Source organism: Papio anubis, chromosome 2 (assembly GCF_008728515.1).
Source record: "Papio anubis isolate 15944 chromosome 2, Panubis1.0, whole genome shotgun sequence".
NCBI classification, from domain to species: Eukaryota; Metazoa; Chordata; class Mammalia; order Primates; family Cercopithecidae; genus Papio; species Papio anubis.
In genome coordinates, this window is record NC_044977.1 from 50,040,434 (window position 1) to 50,061,509 (window position 21,076).

Genomic DNA, 21,076 nt, shown 5'->3' on the forward strand with positions numbered 1-21,076 from the left:
CCTCCTGGCCTCCACCCCTTTGCTGCCATGGGAGGAAGCTTGCCAAAACTCAAATATGCTCAGCTCCTGAGCCTGGCATTCAAGGCCCTTCCTGATCTCTCTGACATTTTCTCTCTCTGATGACTTACTTGACCTTTACCCTCACCACTGTGGCCCCCATCCTAGGTCTCCTCCCCAGATCACAGAACCTCATGATCACACTTGCTTCAGTTTGCATCAGCACCAAGGCTCTTCTTTCAAAAAGTGTAAAGATGGAGCTTCAGGCACAGTGGGATCCAGATGCCAAATTAACATCATTAGGACTCTGGGTCTCTTCGTAGCTTGCTCTGCTTCACTTTAGTGAGCTTCATTTCCAGGCAGACTGTTTCCTTTCCTTGAGGGTTCCTGGCACCTTCAAACTTAAGGTCAACCAGCTCAGCCATCCCTAAGGAAAGAGAGCCTATTTCCAGTAGTTCCAGCAAATGCCCCAGAAACAGCTCTCATTGGTCCAACTTGTATCACACGCCCACCTCTGACGGATCACTGAGCCTCTGATTGGCCAGGCCTGGTCATGTGGCCTCCCCTGGAGCTGGTGAGGGCAGCCAACAGGTGGCCACTCCATACACCTCCACATTTGGCAGAGAAGACTGCAGCCCTGAGAAGTCAGCCCACTGGCAGTGTGCCTCAGTGAGCGTCAGGATTGGAGCTGGGCTCTGTGGACCAGGCAGCCCTGTGTCCTTTCTCTGCTCCTGATGGGCTCTGGGTGGGTCCCTTCTCAGGCCCCACACCCTGGGCATGTCCAGTCTCACTCCAGGGAGTCTTGTTTTCCTGTCACTAACCCCAGAGCTCTGGCAGGAAGGGATCGTGACCTAACTCAGTTGGCTAGGGCTGGGGCACACAGTAGGCCTGAACACAGATTTTGGCAGGAAGTCCCTCTCCATGTTCACGCTCCTGCCTCAAGGACGGGAGGCCCTGCTCTGACTCCGCAGCCACAAAGACATGTTTGTTCCGGGCCTGCTAGGTCTGAGCAGGCGCTTGCTGCCATGCTGGGGGCAGGGAAGTCTCAGTGGGTGTGGGTGTGCATGTGTGAAGGTCCCCCTGCTGTGCCCTGGGCTGCCCAGTCCTCTGAGGGGTCCTCACCAGGCCTACCCCTTGGCTCTGAGACTCCTCGGGCAGGCCTGGCCTCCTACTCCACAGCAGGGGTGGTGGCCATGGGGCAATCCTTCGCCTGAGTTTGCATCCTGGCTCTGTCTCTTCCTAGTCTCTGACCTTGAGAAACTCATTCCACCTCTTTGATTCTCATTCTCCTAATCTGTAAATGGGAATTGAATTTAAAAAATATTTGCTGAGCACGTACTACATGCCAGCCAATACTGTCTGTGCTGCATGCAGCAGTGAGTGGACAGACAGAAGCCCGGCCCCCTGGAGCTGACATCCAAGTAGAAACAGTCATAGTTAGATGCTGTTGATTGCCCAGAGGACCACGAAGCACGGGGGGAGCGGAGAGGAGGTGTGGAGGTACAGGGTGCATGTGTAACTTCAAACAGGAGGATGCGGAAGGCCTGCCTGAGGAGGCGATATTTCTACAAGTTCCTGAAGGAGCTGAGAGGGGAGTTTTGTGGATGTCTGGGGAAGAGTTTTGTGGGCAGAGGGAACAGCCGGTGCAAAGGCCCTAGGGGGGTGTGAGTCTGGTGGGCCTCGGGTGGAAAGGACAGATGTGCCCAGGCCAGGAAGGCTTCACCTCCATTTATAGTGCAGTTGCCAAGGTGGGGTGAGCCCATCGGGTCAAATCTCAGCTTTGTCACTTCTGGCTGTGTAACCAGGAACAAGTCACTTGGCATCTCCGTGCCTCAGTTTTTCCAGCTGTAAAATGGGGAGAATAACAGTGCCCAAGTGGCAGTGTGGTTATGAGGATTAAGTGAGAAAATGCACAGTGTGCTGGAGTGGAGCCGGCCAGGGCGAGCATCAGGAGGTGAAGTCCCCTGTGTGGAGGAGGATTGTGGGGGTGGCGGCCTCTCCAGGTGATGCCATGGGTCCTGCTAGCCCTGATGCACCCAGCCTGTGAGTGCCTGAACCCTAACTCAGGGGCTCTTGGGGTACTGGAGCTGTCGCCTTCCAGTGCCCTGATGCTTCTCATTTGAGGTCTGTTGCCCTCCTGTTTGGAGGGAAAGAGCAGAGCTGAGGGTTCAGGACATGGTCTGTTGTGAGGTCAGGGAGCCCTGGGTTCCAGGTGCCTCTGTAGCTCACCAACTCAGTGGCTTCTCTGGGCCTCAGGCTCCCTATCTGTAAACTGGGGACAATGGGTGAGCCTCCCTCCTGTGGTTCTTAGGACAATTAACTGACTTAGCATCCATAAAGTGCTTAGAGCAGGCCTGGCCCAGGGAAGGGCCCAACACTGGGTGCTACTTATTAAAGTTCTGGTTTTTTTCCTTGCAATCCTTGGCAACAAATGAATGAGGCTTCAAATTTTTAAATCTATTGATGCATTTCTTTTTGTCTCCCTTAAAAACGTGCTTCTGCCGAGCTTATCTGATCTTTCTATGCTGCTCTCGCCATGGAAGCTGGGCTTCCTGGGAGGCTTGTCAGCCGTGGGGATTGGAACTGTCATTCAGAGGTCAGCCTGTAACTGGCTTTGAGGCATCTCCATCGAGCCCTTGGCCTGTTCCAGCCCTCAGTGGCCAGGGAGGAATGCCCAAAGGAGCTGGGGCTCTGCCTGGAGCTGAACATCCCTAGGGCTGCAGGCATCACAGCACCTTCCAGGCCTGCATGGATGGGGGAGTAGGCAGGAAGGTGCCCAGAGGGTAGGGTCAGACCCCTTAGGAAGCCAGAAGGCCTGGGCTTCAATCCTGGCTCTGCCACTTAGAAGCTCTGTGCCCCTGAGCAGTTCCCTTGACCTCTCTGTGCCTCAGTAGGCCTGGGTTCAAACCCTGGCCCTGCCCTTTATCATGGGATATCACTTAACCGCTCTGTGCCTCAGTTTCCTCACCTGTAAAATGAGAATCATGATTATACCACCTCAAAGGTGGTGAGGATTAAATGACATCATGCTTAGGAAGCACAGAAACCGGCACTTAATCACTAGGAGCTGTCGTCATGATTGATCTAGGAAAACTTTTCAACAAGGTGAGGGAAGCAGGCAGGAAGGGAACTGCCATGTTTTATGGTTTCTGTGCACAGTTCCTCCCAGCAACCCATGGGTGGGCACCAGTACCCCCATTTTGCAGAGGAGAAGTCTGAGGCTCTGAGAGAAGTGACTTGTCCCAGATCCGTTAGCCAGTTGGCAGCCGATTTAGAATCAAAGTCCCAAGTTGGACTGACTCCAAAGCCCATGCCTCCCTTCCCACCATATCAACAATCCCTTCCACAGTGGGGCGAGGCTGGACCGTCACTTGGTGGAGTGCTTAGCGCCCATGTCCTCTTCGGCACCCAGGGTCCCTGTGCGCTGGCGTGGTCCTGGCTGACAGCCCACTGTCCCTGCAGACCATGCCCTGTTTGCCCCAAGTGGAGCCTCTGGGCCTTTGTTTTCTCAGTGGTCCCTTTTCAGGTGCTGTGTCCTCCCTCCAGGAGGCTCGCAGAACAGGGCAGCAGTCAAAGCCTGCTGACTTTATAGTCCTGCCCACTCCCCTGCGCTTCTTTCCAGCCACCCCACTTAGGCAGGACTCTGGCAAAGGCAGCCTGGCAAGGAGTTGACTTCCTTTTTCCTTTGTCAAAGCTCAATAGTCCCCTGCGGCCCCAGAGAGAGGGAGATAATGAAGGCAAATTAGCCATGATTTCAAGAGAAATAAAATTTTAAAAAGCCCACCCACCCACCCACCCTGGCTGCAGCGTGGGCCTGAGTACCAGGTGTACAGGTCTGAGCTCCAAGCACGTTTCTCCCTCTGTTCCTCCTCCCCTGACTTGCACACCCCACATTTGCTGGGACTGGCTGGCACCACTGCGGAAATGAATTTTCCTCCGAAGCGAGTTCCTACAGGACGATTGACTGAAGGCAAAAGCTCATAATTGCCCATTGCTGGAAGGAGGAGACTGGGAAAAAAAAAACATAGATAAAAATATCTCTGTTTTTTATGCACGTTTCCAGCTGAAAATTGGTGGGAAAGATGTTTTTGAAAAGCCTTCATCTCTAAGCATATAATTACCAGGTCCTGGAACAAAAAAGAGAGAGTGGGAGAGCAAGCATGTTCTCTGAGGAGGGGGTCTGAACCCCCAAGGGGTTTTCTATAAATAAAGTAATCCCCTCAACTTCTCAAGCTCTGGCCAGCTGGAGTCAGCCATGGGAGAGACACCCCCATTTTACAGAGGGGGAAATGGCGGCTCGAGTCACGCAACCAATTGCTAATTCTAACCCTATGTTGATTCTTGGTTTGGATGCTGCCTCAGTTCCCCACCATCTGAGGATGTTCGTGAAAGGGAAACCCTATGTCCCCTTTGAACAGGCATCAGCAATCACTGCAGCATTCCTTCCGGGCACCTTTCTGACTATGCCAGGGGATCTTGGCTGCTCAGAAGCCTCTTATCTGGCAACTCGCCTATCAAGAATGACTTCTTGACTTCCACAAGAGGCCACCAAGGGCACACCCTGAGATGCACATGCATTCCCTAGGGAAGTCTCTCGAGACCTCGCCTGCTGCCCACTGACTCTTTGCGCACAGTAGTATGATTTGTTTTGCAGCACACAGTCAAGTCTCTGACAGCTGGGAAAAGAGATGGCTCACAGCCTGAAGCCCAAACCAGCCAAAAATTGTAGCAGGAAGGGAGTTGCGGCCACTCAGTGTCGAGACCAGCAGACTCTTGCACCTCTGCTGTCCCTAAGGTGTCATTGTAATCCAGTTTGGCACCTGGTAGTGCACTGGAGCAAAATCTGAATATTGGGCTGAGGAAAGGGAAGAGAGGCAGTGTCAGAGACAAACTTGGAGGGCACCACAGAGACCCAGGGCATGGGTCCTCCCCTTCGCCAACCAACATTGGGCACCCTGTGCTTCAGCATCCAGCTTTTGGGGGTGCCATTGTTCCTCCGTCTGAACTTCCGACTTGTTTTTACAATTAGAGCTCACAGCTCCACATCCACTCTGGGATTCCACTGCTCTGAATTTGGTGAACTTGGATTTCGGCTTCCTTATCCTTTCCTTAAGAGATAATCCTTCTCTCTCCCCCACTTTCCTCTTAGGGTTCATAAACCTGGAGCTAGCAAGCTTATCTCTGGTCTTCCCAAGACAGCTAGAGAGAGAGAGGGATTTTCCAGAGACAGAATCTAATCTGCACAGGATAAGACATATTTTAATTCCGGAATTGCCCTCATGAAATACCAGAGACGTTCACTGTCACACAGTTGATAGAACCCAGTCTTTTTGATTTTATTAGCTCAGAAACATCTTGTTGAATCCAAATGAAGTGCGTATTAGGAAACCGTAATGGGAGGCATTATACTTAATGGGGTGTTGCCTGAATTCTTGGCGGCTGATGTGAACTATAGGTGGAAGGGGGATGAGCGGAGCTGCTGAGGACCCAACCCCAGGGGACCTGGAAATGATTCCTGGCTTAACTGCTATTTGATTTGTTATTTATCAGCTGCTGGCAAGCAAAGAGAGCCCAGCCCTGGTCTGGCGGAGCACAGTAGTTGGCGACTGGGACCTTTCTCAGCGGTTACAGCTGCAGGTGGGAACGCTCTCAGGCTTCCGTAGGCCCAAGTTGAGGAGCAACACTGACTCAGGCTGAGCCCCGCCCTCAACTCAGCAGGATCCGGGCCCGGAACCAGGCTGAGCCCCGCCCTCAACTCAGCAGGATCCGGCTAGGAACCAGGTTGAGCCCCACGTCTGACTCAGGCTGAGCCCCACATCTGACTCAGGCTGAGCCTCGCCCTTAACTCAGGCTGAGCCCAGCCCTTAAATCCGGCTGAGCCCCGCCCTTAACTCAGGCTGAGCCCCGCCCTCAACTCAGCCTGAGCCCCGCCCTTAACTCAGGCTGAGCCTGCCCCAGACCCAGGTTGAGCCCCTACTCTAAAGCAGGTTGAGCCCCGCCCCTGACCCAGGTTGAGTCCCCTCCTGACTATAGAGCAATGGTTCTCAATTGGGGGCGATATGGTTCCCCTAGAGAACATTTGGCAGTGTTTGGAGTCATTTTTGTTGGTCACAGATGCTCCTGGCATCTGGTGGTTAGAGGCCAGGGATGCTGCTCAGCTTCCTGCAATGCAGAAGAGAAGCCCCCACCGCAAGGAGTCATCTGGCAAAAAAACACCCATAGTGCTAAGGCTGAGAAACCTCCCGTAGACTGAGCCCTGTTCCCGGTTCTGGCTGAGCCCCCACCCTGGCCCAGGCTGAGTCCTGACCTTGACTCAGGCCACTCATACCCTGACTGACCCAGCCAACCCTGGCTGAACCCTAATCAGAGGCTCCCTTCATGAAAAAGACCTGGCTGGAGCAGAGTAGGGGAAGTGGCTCTGCCACCTGCGGAGACTGAACCTTCTCCCTTCCTTTCTCCCGCTGCCACTGAGAATGGGAGGGCGTGTGGGCCGCTGGGTCAGGTCTCACTTTCCATGGGTGTGAGGTGGAGGAGGAGAGCGAAGTTCCCACAGCTGGCGAATGGCAGAGCTAGGATCTCTACTCAGGCCTGACTGACCCCCGAGCCTCTTCTGCTAATACTAGGCTAAGCTGGAGCCGCAGAGGTTGGGGTGGCAGGAGAGCCCTTCTTCAAGGGCAGGCACGGGCATGTGCGGGCTCAGGCGAGGCCTGAGGAAGGAGCAGAAGGTGCCTGGGAGGGCTGAGCCCTGAGACAGTGCAGGGAGCCCACCAGCTTGATGATGCGTCCCTTCTCTTTTTGGCACCTGCTCTTGCCCGTGTCAGCCCAGTACTGAGAAAGGAGACTTAGATGAGGAATATGAAAAAAATAACCCGGTCGATGGGGCCTCGAGCACAGGGTAGAATATGCAAACAGGCCTGGGGTCTGGTTCCAGCTCTTGGTAGACGCTGCTTTGGCCAAAGACCTCCCTTTTCTGAGCCCGTTTCCTCATCTGTCAAATGGGTGTGATTGCAGCACCTACCTCCTCCCAAGACCACGGTGAGAAGTGAATGAGGTGGAATGAGATAATGTGGTGGTGTGCACAGGGCGTGGCTGCTGCACGATCTGTAAGTTTCCTTCCCCTGTCTGTCAGCACATAGAGGAGAAACCAGAACACGTCCCATCAGGCCGAACCCCGCCCTTAACTCAGGCAGAGCCCCGCAAAATGAGGTATGTGCAAAAGGAGGGATGCCGCAGGGAGGCTGGGGCCCAGCAGGTGACCAGACAACCTTCCAGCTTCCAACTCCTTTGAAATGCTCAGGTGCAGTCACGGGAAAGTAAGGAAAACCTCGGGCATCAGAAATGAAGTGAATGAGACTATCAAGCAGATAAGGATGGTCTGTGTAATCAGCCCATCAACTTTGTAAGGAAGGTCTGGCCAGTCCAATAGGGCAAATAAGAAAAATGAAAGGCATAAAGTTTAGAAAGTAAGAAATCAAACTGTCATTTTCACAGATGATATGATTATGTATATAGAAAATCCAAAATAATGTATGGCTAAACTTAGAATTAATACGTGAATTTAAAAGTTCAGAATATGTGCTTACTTAGGCAGCACAGATACTAAAATTGGAATGATACAGAGAAGATTAGCATGGCCTCTATACAAGAATGACACATAGATTTGTGAAGTGTTCCATATTTTTACAAAAAAAATAGAATGAATAAGACCTAGTATTTGATAGCACACTAGGGTGATGATAGTCAATAATAATGTAATTGTACATTTAAAAATAACTAAAAGGGTTTAATTGGATTGTTTGTAACACAAAGGATAAATGCTTGAGGTGGTGGATACCCCATTTACTTTGACGTGATTATTAGGCAGTGCATACCTGTATCAAAATATCTCATCTACCCCATAAATATATACGCCTACTACATACCCGCGAGAATTAAAAATACATTTTTTAAGCTCAGAATATAAAATGAACTGTATATTTATACACCAGAAACAAATAATTAGAAAATGAAATTTGAAAAACAATCTACTTTCCTTACCTTTAACACACTTTAGATGCCTAGGAATACATTTAATGAAAGTGGTGTAAGACTTTTTCTCATACAAGTATACACAGTGTTCTTAGGATAAATTAAAGACAAAATGAATGGAGGAATATACTGTGATCATTGACTGGAAGATTCAGTATTGTCTCCCAAAGAAAAAGACATCAATTCTCCACAAATGGGCCTATAAATTCAATGCATTTCCACTTAAAAAATGAGGAGAAATGGAAAACAAGCAGGATGAGTGCAGGTGATGCTGGGGCTTCTCTACTGGGGTGGCAGCAGGAATGGGGGGAATGTTTGTGCGTCTGGTCTGGTAGCCGAAGGCTTGGGTTTTAATGGCTCAGAGCTACAGGAAAAGATACCTTGTACTTTCCCAAGTTGGTACTGAGACCCCAGCATAAAGCCAGGACCTTTGAAGAGATCTACCCTCAGTGAAAGGGGGACTTAGAAAATATTCACCCATCTATCAGGGAGCTAAAACAAAAGCTTATCTGTCTCAACTCAGCCTCCAGTGGACTCCTTTGAGGATTTGTGATCTAAGATGTGCCCCTTGTTTCTGGTGAACGTTAGAATTTTTAATACCACCATGGTTCTGGAATCTTTGAGCCAAGATCGGTATTTAGAATACCATGGGGGTATTGTAAATTCTAACGAGTGTTGTAAATACCCATAATCATTGGTATCAGGGTAATGATACCTTGGCAAGCCCCCAGGGGAAGGAATGGAAAATTCTCTCTGGACTCTGGAGCCCTACAACCAGGCTGAATAGAATTCCCACAGTTGAAGCCCCACTAAAGATGAGCTCACAATCCAACAATTACCAACCACACGAGGAAACAGTCTACTGTAAGGGAGAGTCATCAGACACCCAGGCAAAAGAAATACCTCCCAAGAGTTTGAAATAATGGAAAAATAGAATAATAGATGAATGTTCAAAAGATTTAAAATTATTAGAAACATAAGGAGCAACAGAAAAAGAACAAAATATAAAAACAGAACAAATATATAAGCAAAATAATCAAAACTTTCAAGAGCCATAAATGTACTGTTGGAATTAAAATTTGGAATGGGTATTAGACTAATAATTATGGTATTACTTTGTAAGGTGGGATATAGTAATTTTGTTATATAAGAAATAGGTTCCTATTTAGAAATGCATATTGAAATACTTAAAGGTGAAATTGCATTATGCCCAGGATTTGTTTTAAAATATTTCAGCATAGATAAAAATAAATGGACTAAATATGGCAAAGTGTTAATGATTGTTAAAACTACCCATTACGTAAATCCAATTCATTATACAAGTGTTTTTCAAACTTTAGTGTGACACAGTCACCTAGAAGGCTTTTCGAAGCACACATTATTACATCTGACAAAGGATTTGTATCCAGAATATATGAAAACTCAGTAACAAGGAAACAAACAACCCAACTTAAAAATGGGCAAAAGCTTTGGCACTTCCTCAAAGAAGATATAGATGAATGGCAAGTTAAAAAAAAGTGCCCAACCTCATTAGTCGTTAGACAAATGCAAATTAAAATCACAGTAAGATACCTCTGCACATGTATTAGCATGACTAATTTTTTTTTTTTTTAATTGGGAGACAGGGTTTTGCTGTGTTGCCCAGGCTGGTCTTGAATTCCTGGGCTCAAGCGATCCTCCTACCCTGGCCTCCCAAAGTTTTGGGGTTATAGGTATGAGCCAAAGTGCCCAGCCTAAATTTTTTTGTTTAAACCCTAACTGATACTACCAAGTGCTGATGAGGATGCAGAGCGATTGAAACTCTTTTACATTGTTGATGGGGTGCAAAATGGCACAGCCACTTTGAAACAGTTTGGCAGTTTCTTATACATTTAACCATATTCTTGCCATACCACCTAGCGATGCCATTCCTGGATGAAACAGAAGCTTATGTTCAAACAAAAACCTGTATGCAAATGTTTATTAAGGCTTTATTCAAAATCACCAAAAACTGGAAACAATACCAATGTCTTTCAACAGATCAATAGCTAAACAACTGGTACATCCATTCAATGCTACCCAAGTTGTCCGTAAAAAGACACAAACTTGGCCGGGCGCGGTGGCTCAAGCCTGTAATCCCAGCACTTTGGGAGGCCGAGACAGGCGGATCACAAGGTCAGGAGATCGAGACCATCCTGGCTAACACAGTGAAACCCCGTCTCTACTAAAAAAAAATACAAAAAACTAGCCGGGCGAGGTGGCGGGCGCCTGTAGTCCCTGCTACTTGGGAGGCTGAGGCAGGAGAATGGCGTAAACCCAGGAGGCGGAGCTTGCAGTGAGCTGAGATCCGGCCACTGCACTCCAGCCTGGGCGACGGAGCGAGACTCCGTCTCAACAAAACAAAACAAAACAAAACAAGACGCAAACTTCTGATACACACGACACTATGGCTGAATCTCAAATGATTATGCTAAATTTAAGAAACTGGACTCAAAAGCGTACATACTGAGTGATTCCACTTACATGACATTCTGGAGAAGACAAAATGATAGAGACTGAAAACAGATAAGTGCTTGTGGGGAACAAAGGATGGCTCAGGGACTGACTACAGTGGAACATCAAGGGAGAATTTCGGGGGCCTATAGAAATGCTCTAAAACTTGGTTGAGGTGGTGGTCAGGAGACATTTTCCAAAGTGCATCAACATGCTCACCACAAAGAGTAAATTTTACTATATTTAAATTTTTATTTATTTTTATTTTTTATTTTTTGAGATGAAGTCTCACTCTGTCACCCAAACTGGAGTGATGTGGCGCGGTCTCAGCTCACTGCAACCTCCGCCTCCCGGGTTCAAGCGATTCTCCTGCCTCAGCCTCCCAAGTAGCTGGGATTACAGGCGTCCACCACCATGCCCCGCTAATTTTTGTAATTTCAGTAGAGATGGGGTTTTGCCATGTTGGCCAGGTTGGTCTCGAACTCCTGACCTCAGGTGATCCGCCCACCTCGACCTCCCAAAGTGCTGGGATTATGGATATGAGCCACCGTCCCCTAGTCTAAATGTTAAAAAGTGGAGACAAATATAAGTTAGACTAATATACTAATATACACACACTTACAGATTCCTGGAGCCCACCCCCAGAGTGTTTGCTTTTTCAGGTCCTAGTTGGGACCAAGAATTTTCCTTTCTTACTTCCCTTTCCTTCCTCCTTCCCTCCCTCTTCCCTCCCCTCCCTCCCCTCCCCTCCCCTTGCTTTCCTTCTTCCTTTCCTTTCCTTCTTCGTTTCCTTTCCTTCTTCCTTTCTTCCTTTCTGCCTTTCCTTTCCTTTTCTTTCCTTCTTCCTTTTCTTTCCTTTCCTTTCCAAGTAATTAGAAAATGAAATTTGAAAAACAATCCAATTTCTGTAGCTTTAACACACTTTAAATGCCTAGGAAAGGCAATGCCTTGAAAAGGAAATGCCTTGCCTTGCCTTGCCTTGCCTTCCCTTCCCTTCCCTTCCCTTCCCTTCCCTTCCCTTCCCTTCCTTCTTTCTCTCCCTCTCTCTCTCTCTTCTGTCTCTGTCTTTCTCTCTTTTTGAGACAGAGTGAGGGTCTCACTCTGTCACTGGAATGCAGTGGCACAATCACAGCTCACTGTAGTCTCGACCTCCCAAACTCAAGTAATAGCCCCACCTCAGCCTCCCGAGTAGCTGGGTCTGCAGGCACGTACCACCATGCCCGGCCAATTTTTGCATTTTTTGTAGAGATGGGGTTTTACTATGTTGCCAAGGCTGGTCTTGAACCCCAGGGTTCAAGTGATCCACCTGCCTCAGCCTCCCAAAGTGTTGAGATTACAGGCATGAGCCACTGTGGCCAGCGAAGAATTTACATTTCTGACAAGTTCCCCGGTGCCGTGGGCCTGGGGACCACATTTTGAGAATCTCTGCATCATACTGTCCTACCTTCTATATGTTTGAAATGTATGAAAGATTTTCTACTAACTTAAAAGAAGCAAAAAAGGCAGATTTCATTGCAGATTAGACGTATCTTGGAGAGATAAAGAAGACATGGAAAGTATGAGAGAAGGGTGGATGTGGGTCATGGAGAATAAAATGGGAAGTCCTGAAGTACATCTATTAAGCTTTTAAAAAGAGAGAGAGCTGATGGAAACAATATTTGAGGAAACACGAGGGAGCACTTTCTCGAATTAGAGTGAAGGAGGACAGACTTATCTCAGGCTGCCTAGAACACTTGAGAATGTGATTCGTAAACTGTAAAGTGCGGTCCTCATGAGGAAGCATTAATCTGGTCCACCCAAGATTGAGTTTCCTCTCTGTCAGAGCTGTCTCAGATGAGCTGCGGTGCCTGCATGTGAGAGAGCTCCCCGTCCCAGCAGGTATGTAAGCACAGCCCTGGGTAGTAGAGTCAGCAGAACTGGGTTCTAATGCAGATTGCACAACTCTCCAGCTGTGTGACGATGGGCATGAGTTGGCCTTCTCTGAGCCTCAGCTTCCTTATCTGTACAGTGGAATAATCTGATCCATGGTAACACCATTCACAGGGTTGTTGAGACAGTGAACCACAGAATGGCTGTGAAGCTCCCAGTGTATAGTGTAGTGCCCAGAGAATGTTATTCAGCCCCAAGAGCAGGGGCCAGGCTTTCTTTGGGAGGAGCAGCCGTGATGATTCTCCAGCAGAGAATCAGGTGGAGCTGGTGGCAGGAGGGAACCCATCTTACAGGCCACGTCCATGGAGTAGAAAATAACCAAAGCAGAGGAGGTCTGCAGGCATGGAAATGAAAGTGGAACTCGGCCTTTCCCTCTTTCTCCCCTGCAGACGATGGGCCCTACTCCAAAGGAGGCAAGGACGCAGGAGGGGCCGACGTTTCCCTGGCATGCCGCAGACAGAGCATTCCAGGTAATGAGGCTTCCCTCATTCCCTCTTTTTCTGCCCTGAAGGCACAGAGAGCCCTAGGTGGGGGTCAGACGGCAACAGCTTTGCCACTAACTTGCTCTGTGACCTTAGACCAGCCAGTTAACCTGTCTGATTCTCCTCTGTAAAAAGGAGATGATCATCACCCAGGTCTATGTAGCAGAGTGCCCTACTAACCAGGTGCTTGCCTCACTTGTCTTGGAGCTGGGGGCCTGGGGTGGCCCCAGCTGCCCACTCAAGCCCCCATCCCCATCTGTCGTCAGAGGAGTTCCGAGGGATTACTGTGGTGGAGTTGATCAAGAAGGAAGGCAGCACGCTGGGCCTGACTATCTCAGGTGGCACCGACAAGGATGGAAAGCCCAGGGTCTCCAACCTGAGACCTGGGGGACTTGCGGCCAGGTGAGAAGTGGGCTTGGCATGGCAGCAGGAGGTGGGTGCAGAGGCAGTGATGGGACCCCAGGGTCAGTGGAAAATGTACTGAAGGCCTTACGCAAAGCAATCAAGCAGCTGTTTCCAGGAGCACCCATCAGCTTGGTGTCTGCAGAGGGAAGGCCTCCAATGGAGGCTGTAATTCTAGACCCTGGCTTCTCTTTTCTTTTACACCAGGGGCTTGGCCATAGCACCCCACAGTCACCAGGCCATATCTGCCCTCCAGGCCCTTGCATATGCAGTCCTCTATGTCCAAAAGCCTGTTCCCCACAGCATCCTTCTGGCACACTCCTCTTTACCCCTCCACACTCAGCACAGAGGTCACTGCCTCCAGGAAGCCCTCCCTGACCCCAGGCCAAGGCAGCTGTGCTGCTCTGTTCCTGAAGCCCCACATACACATTTCTGCACACATTGTCCTGATTTCCCCTGTCATTTGCCCCTGTGGCTCCCTTGGACCAGGAGGCCTGGGAGTTAGCCTCTCAGTCACTGCATCCCTGGGCCTCGCACAAGACAGGTGCAGATAAATGTCCAATTGAACAGAAGGAAGGTTGGTGGCGAAAAGCCAGGAGGAGCGTTAGGGAATAGCAAAGGATGTAATGATCTGGCCACTCTGCAGGCTCATCTGAGACACCCCTGCACAAGGAAAAGCAGGCAGACCAGTGTAGAGGGAAAACCTGGGATCTGGGCATCAGGCTCTGCACTCTTTTACTTGCTGTGTGACCTTGGACAAGTGTCTGACCTCTTTGAGCCTCAGCTTTCCCGTTTGTGAAATGACGATCCAGTGATCATAAAGATTCCAGAGGAGGGTGGGTGTGAATGCCAGGACTGCATGGGCCAGCACCTATTACCATGCGTGCCCTGGCCTTCCTGCTCCAGGAGTGATCTGCTGAACGTTGGTGACTATATTCGGTCTGTGAATGGGATCCACCTGACCAGGCTCCGCCACGATGAGATCATCACCCTGCTCAAGAATGTGGGCGAGCGCGTGGTGCTGGAGGTGGAGTATGAGCTGCCCCCGCCCGGTGGGTGCCCTTGGACGGGGAACTTTCTCCACTGCCTTGGTCGCGGGTGGACACGGCTACCTCCCCACCAGGGCCTGGGTGGTGGGGATCGTACCAGATGGAGTGGGTGGAACCTGGAGACTGGCCACAAGCATCCATACCTCACCTAGGGGCTGAGCCTACGACCGCAGTATGCTGTCACTAGGAGGCGGTGGGACTCTATAGCCAATGTCATTTTACATATTTAGTTTCCAGATGCTTTTCCTTTAGCGGGGAAGGTTTTGGAAGCATTAGCTGAATAAGTTGTTCCCTGGCCTACCACACCCACACTCCACTGCCCTGCACTAAGTAGCAGCGGTGTAGGGTTTCACCTAGCTTGAGATTTTCAAAGTTGGTCTAAAGTCATGAATTTTGAGTAACTGTCTGGAATTCAACCCTGGCCTGAGCCTACCAGCCATGGACTCAAGCCTGAGTTCTGCCGTCATCTCTGTGAGCATGGGCAGGCCCCTTTCCTCTCTGTCAGTGGTGGGCTAAGTGGGATTACGGGAGAGGGTCCCCCTAAGCCTCACTTATTCGACCTGTAAAATGGGCAAGGGTTTATCCTCCCTGTAATCTCTGTGACTGATCACCCAGTCCTCCTGGAATGAGCTTTGGGCACATCTGCTGGCCTGAAGATGCAACTGAGGGACTCAAAGGAGTCCTCCATTTCTCCCCAGCTCCTGAGAATAACCCAAGGATCATTTCAAAGACAGTGGACGTCTCCCTCTACAAGGAGGGCAATAGCTTTGGCTTTGTCCTTAGAGGTCAGTGAAAGAATTGCCCTTGGGATTGGGGCAGCAAGAAAGAGGCTAATACTAATTCCATGTGCGCACTGTTTTGCTTTGAATGTAATTTATGCATATCTCAGTTCTGACTTTAAGGAACACAGGACCGTTAAGGTAAGTATTCAATGGGAAAATTTGCCAAGCAATGAAGTATGCTTGGCTGGGGAGAGTGAGAGGAGACAGTTGTACTGGAAAATGATGGTGAAAGCTGCTACAGAGATTGAGAACAAAGTTTGGAGCTTCCTAGAGATCAGGGAAAAGGGGAAATAAGGTGAGGTCACAGAAGGGAGGCAAGCCATTTAACAGAGAGAGGACTTTGGTCATGTTACCCACCCCGTGCACCATCTCTTGGGAGGGGGTATTTATTGTTGGTGTCTCATAAGAGGGTCCATGAATAGCAAGGACAAGGTCCTCAAACAGGTTTTACTGAAGGAGCCTGCTCAGGGGCTGTGTGGGGGCCTCTGGATGGGAAGGGGTGGGTGAATGATTCCTGCTTCTTGTCAAATTCTGTCCAGGAGGTGCCCATGAAGATGGGCACAAGTCCCGCCCGCTTGTCCTGACCTACGTGCGGCCCGGTGGCCCTGCTGACAGGTGAGCTGAGGCAGAAGAAATCCACACACTGCATTGACCTGCCCCAACTCCCCTGCAAAGAGCGTGGAGCGGAGTCACCATGCCTGTTCCCCAGATGAAGAGACTGAGGCCCTGAGGGAGCACTCCCTGCCTAGTGTGATTCAGGGAGTTGCTGGTGGAGCCGGGATGTAACCCCAAATGAAGGAAACCTCAACCCCTTTCTTCTCCAACATCCTGCTGTCTCGGGGGCTGGGGTGTTTGGAGAGGGGCAGCCTTGGTGTCGTTCTTCCCTTTCCTGCTCCTTAGTTTTCCCGTCTATGGAATGGTCCCTAAGAGTTGCTATGAGAGATTTGGAGGCACGCTGATTGGTCACTGCTGTAGCTGTCTGTGACTCAGTCTCCTGGGTCCTGGCTGATCGACCCAGCTCGGCCCCGCCTGCGCCCAGCCCGGAAGGACCAGGAGGAGAGAATATGGGGAAAGAACATGTCCAGTTCCCAGTCCCTGATCCCCTGGCCTCCCCAGTGGGAGATTCCTGGCCATTTTAAGAGAAGCCTGGAACGGCCTTGTCAGAAATCTAAATCTGTCCTTGGGACAGGGCCCTGTGATGAGCTATTCATAGAACCCCCTAGAATAGCTTTGGCCACCTGTTGGGAGAGGCGTTCCAGGCTGGGGATGTGACCCAAACTGAGGTGAACGCTGCTAGGGCCCCTCCCCTGGCCCCTGCTGAGTTATTTCCCAGGCGCGGGTTGTCATCAGGCCAGAATCACTGCTGAGAAACCAGGATGAGGGTGGAGCAATGGGAAGGGACCAGGATGGCTCAGACTAGCCCCCAATGCTGTGTGGCATGGGCACAGCTCACACCCTCTCTGGGCCCTGGTGCTCTCATTTGCCCCTGAGGCAAGAGTTGGGGGCAGCACTTGAAGGGCACCCCCAGCTCAGACATTTCAGGGTTCTGCACTGAGTCTGTGAATTACTACACACCCAGAGGAGTGGCAGGCGGCAGAGGCGTCCCATCCTGTCTTCATCCCCCCTTGCTTTATGCAGCTCCCCACCCCTGGGGTGGCTCATTCCTTCACTCACTCATGCGCCCCTTCACCCGTCCCCTCCTCTCCTTCCTCCTCCACCCACTCTCTGCTTCCTTCATCCTCCACGCCCCCCTTCCCAGCGCCCTCCCAGACAGGCTGTGCCCAGTGCTGCTGCCGGGCCAGGCTGGTGACCGGCCCTTCCCTGCAGGGAGGGCTCCCTGAAGGTGGGCGACAGGCTGCTCAGCGTCGATGGAATCCCGCTGCACGGGGCCAGCCATGCCACCGCCCTGGCCACCCTGCGGCAGTGCAGCCATGAGGCACTCTTTCAGGTGGAGTATGATGTGGCCACCCCTGGTGAGTTGGGGGCCTGAGTGTATGGGTTGAGGCAGAAGGAGGCCTGGGATGGGGGGAGGCAGCAGTGGCCATGGATCTTTACCACTGCAAAGGCTGCATGACCTTGGGACAGTCACAGCCTCTCTGGGCAATAAATAGTATGTGCTAGGCATCGGTTGATGCGCTGGGGATGCAGTCTAGAACAACGGAATTGAGGTCTCTGTTCTCACGGAGCTGGCATTCTGGTGGGGAGAGGACAGTATCCAGAACAGAGAAGATATGGTGTATGTCAGTTGGCAATAAGTGCTGCGGAAAAAAGAGAAGAGGCAGGGGAGAGAGATGGGACAGGCTGGGGGATGGTCTCTAAGTGGGGGAGTGAGGGAATGGGTGAGGCAGGGAATGTCCAGGAACAGCATTCCGGGAGGGCGGAACAGTAAGTGCAAAGGCCCTGAGGCAGGAGCATGGCCAGAATGGTTGGTCACAGTGAGGAGGCTGCCGTGGTTGGCACAGGTGAGTGAAAGGAGGTGAGGGCAGAGCGGGGTGAGGTGGAAGCTGGGAGGCCATAGGAAGCGGCAGCAGCTGTCCAAGCGAGAGCTAACGGACTGAACCAGGCTGGTGGCTAAGGAGGGAGAAGACGTGGGATTCAGGAATATGATGATGGTCCAGCTGGCCTGATCTGCTGAGATTTGGACATGGGAGGTGGGGGCAAGGGCAGGAGCTAAGGGTGCGGCCAAAGTTTCAATTTCCAGCCACTGGGTGTGTTAATGGAGGTGCCATTTTCTGAGATGGGGATGGATTGTAGTGAACATTACAGTTTAGTGCTGGTATACCGCAGGCTCTTAATAAACTCAGGCAAATTCATATCACCCAACAAAGCCCTGGGATCACAGCCCCTCAGACCTGAGCTCCTACCCCTCCTCCACTGCTATCTTGTCTGTCAAATTAATATAACACTTGGTAGAAGATAAAAGAACAAAGAAAAAAAGAATTAAAAAATTATGTTAATCAAATGGGTTTAACAGTTTCTTCCAGGCACAAGGGTTAAATCAAGATAGTAGAGTGAGGCTGGGGAGGAAAGTGCTTGATATTTGCGTTTCAGACTTTTTTTCTCCGTCATGCCAGACACGGTGGCTAATGCTTCAGGACCCTTGATAGTGGAAATAGTCAAGACACCAGGGTCTGCCCTGGGGATCTCGCTCACCACCACCTCCCTCCGGAACAAGTCGGTCATCACCATTGACCGCATCAAGCCAGCCAGCGTGGTGGACAGGTAAGGCACACCTTGGGTGCTGCCACCATGGAGGTGTGTACAGGGGAGCGGCGGCCCAGAACTTTGTCTGGCCTGGATCAGCCTCCACCTTTGCTCCCCTGCCCGACCAGGAGCGGAGCCCTGCACCCTGGAGACCACATCCTGTCCATCGATGGCACCAGCACGGAACACTGCTCGCTGCTCGAGGCCACCAAGCTCCTGGCCAGCGTGTCGGAGAAGGTGCGGCTGGAGATCCTGCCTGTGCCCCAGAGTCAGCGGCCACTGAGGCCCTCAGAGGCAGGTGGGTCCCCTCAGCAGATCTCAGGGCCCAAACCTGGGCAGTCATGAGGCCTGAGAGGCCCGGGACCAGAGCCCTGGGCAGGCTGGGAGGAGCGGGCTAAAATGTACTAGGACAAATCTTCATTTGCACAGGGAAGCTCAAAACTATCAAGAGCAGCCACTGAGGGTAGGAAGGTGGGGCAGAGAAACAACTTAAAGGTTTGAATTGAGCCTGCTGGCATAGATGCTCCCAAAGCTGGTTTCATCACAGGTTGCATTAATAGGAGTATAAGGGCTAGAATGAGGGAGGGAACAGTCCTGTGATCTCTGCTACTCAGAGCTTAGATCCTGGGCTCTTCTCAAGGACCCTCAGCAGGTCCAGAGGAGGCAGCTGGGAAGGTAGAGAGGGCCTGGAGTTTCTCCTGTGAACTGTCAGGGTCTCCCAGCTATGAGCAGGGAGCTGGGTGCTGGGCATTTCCAAGAGCAGAGGAAGTGGCTGGTCTGAGGGTCCAGAGGGCACAGCTGCGGCCAGGGGCAGGGTGGAGGGTGGCCACAGAGGGGCAGCTTTCAGCTCAGAGCAGGAAAGCACCTCCAGCAGACCAAACCTTGGGCCTTGAGTGCAAGTCCCATCTTTGCTCCCAGCAGCTGGACAACTGCCTTTCCCTCTCTGGGTCCCAGTTACCTCAGCCATAAAAAGGAGGGAGGACCGCTAATGCACAGACATGGGGGAGGCTGAAGGAGATAAAGGACAGGGCACCGCCCAGGCCTATAAATCCTAGCCCTAAGGGCAGAGCTGGAGGGTGAGGAAGGAGTCTGTCCACCCCACCCTTTGCAAACCCCATCTTCTGGAAGAGAACGGAATCCCCCACATCTGATTGGGAGGACAGTCCTTGGGGAGAGTCCACCTCCATGGTCTCTGCCAGCTTCTGAAGAAGCCGCACTGAACCACAGTCCAGGGGCTGATCAGGGCGACATTAGGGCTTGGAACAGTGTCATTCATTCTCGTACCGTTTATTGAGCATCTGCTGTGTGCCAGGTTTGGTGCTGCGGCCTGCATGCCTCGTTCCTTCCTCGTGACACATCTGTCCTCCCACTTTACAGGGAAAGCTGAGGTAGCATTGCAAAGCTACGCATCTGCTTACAACCCCTTGACTCTCACTAACTGAGCTTCTACTAAATGCCAGGCACTGCTCCAAGCACGTTATATTATTAACTCATTCTAATCCTCCCCATTACCCTAGGAGGTGGCCACTCTCTTTGTCCCATTTTACAGGTATAACACTGAAGCACAGACAGGCCAAGTGACTCCTCCAGGTCCCACAGTTGGTCAGTGACAGAGCTGGGATTTGACCTAGGCAACTGACTCCAGAGTGGGCCAAGCCCTGGGGAGGGGTCTGTGGAGATGTGGCTCAAGGAGACAGAATCAATTGGCTGAGACTGTTGAGTCCTCACCTGTCCATCAGTGCAAGAGGAGAGCTGGCCTGGGGCAGTCTGGGAAGAGGTGTTGTATGGTGGTCAGTTTGGAGGATCAGGTGGAGGAAGCAGGGTCTCCTAGGGGGTCGGGGCGGGGATGTTCCCTGGGAACTTGGAGCAGAAGTGCAAAGAATTCACTGTGGATAAGGCTGGGAAGGGTTGCAGCCTGGGAACGGGGAGCAGCCTCAGCCCGTGGTGCACTTCAGCCTTGGCCAACCCAGCAGGGAGCCCTGGAGCAAAGGCTGTCCTGGAGAGTCCAGCGTGGGGCAGAAATAGCCAGGCCCTAGTGCCCCTGACGCTCAGCCACTGGCCGAGGCTGTCTGGGCTGCAGAGCCACTGCATATCCCCAGAGTGCTGCAGCTGGACACTGTCTGCCAGCTGCACTCGTCACCAGTTCTTTCTTGGAGAAACTTCATGGGCAGCACTCATAGCTGTAAACCTCTCTGGCTCCAGGGCAGATGCCTGTGTTCAAATCTCTGCTCCACAACCTCCCAGCAGTGGGCCTCGGCCTGGCCTCCTTTCCCTCTCCTGTCCCTGCCTCTCAGGCTGCCACGTGGCAGCAGCTGCACTCTGAACACAGTGCCCAGCACATCATAGGCGTCTGGGACACATGAGCAGATTACTAAGTGCCTTGCCTGGCTCAGGGGAAGCGCGAGGATCTTCTGGTTCCTGCTTTCCTGGCTTCATAGTGCCCTCAGCCACTAACACCTGCACCTCTCTTTCCTCTTTCTCCGCTGGCTACAGTGAAAGTGCAGAGGAGTGAGCAGCTGCACCGCTGGGACCCCTGCGTGCCCTCCTGCCACAGCCCCCGGCCCGGCCACTGCAGGATGCCCACCTGGGCCACACCTGCTGGCCAGGACCAAAGTCGATGTAATGTGCCTGCCCTGCTGTAGCTCGGCCAGTCTTGTAGCCTTTCCTAGGGAGGGGTGATGCCTGTTGTCTAAGGGAAGGAAACTCAGACTCAGAGATTAGGGAGCTAGGT

The 21,076-nt window shown here is 51.5% G+C and overlaps 1 protein-coding gene and 1 non-coding gene across 6 annotated transcripts in view; both read left to right on the forward strand.

The window, feature by feature from the left end:
- Positions 1–21,076, forward strand: part of GRIP2 (glutamate receptor interacting protein 2) — a 106,082-nt gene that overhangs the window by 55,592 nt on the left and 29,414 nt on the right. For 4 of the 5 annotated variants that reach the window (XR_002515733.2, XR_002515734.2, XM_021922667.2 and 1 more), the window contains 9 exons: positions 12,816–12,896; positions 13,175–13,310; positions 14,217–14,362; positions 15,058–15,144; positions 15,681–15,756; positions 16,969–17,114; positions 18,216–18,363; positions 18,474–18,643; positions 20,839–20,964. Coding sequence is in view for 3 of the 5 variants with exons in the window: in XM_021922667.2 (XP_021778359.1) it covers positions 12,816–12,896; positions 13,175–13,310; positions 14,217–14,362; positions 15,058–15,144; positions 15,681–15,756; positions 16,969–17,114; positions 18,216–18,363; positions 18,474–18,643; positions 20,839–20,964 (1,116 nt within the window). In the remaining 2 variants the exon portion in view is untranslated. The remainder of the gene's footprint in view (positions 1–12,815; positions 12,897–13,174; positions 13,311–14,216; positions 14,363–15,057; positions 15,145–15,680; positions 15,757–16,968; positions 17,115–18,215; positions 18,364–18,473; positions 18,644–20,838; positions 20,965–21,076) is intronic. The other variant, XM_021922669.2, reaches the window with a different exon arrangement.
- Positions 7,573–7,679, forward strand: LOC116273894. Its single transcript, XR_004182398.1, has one exon. It is a non-coding gene; the product is annotated as a U6 spliceosomal RNA (small nuclear RNA).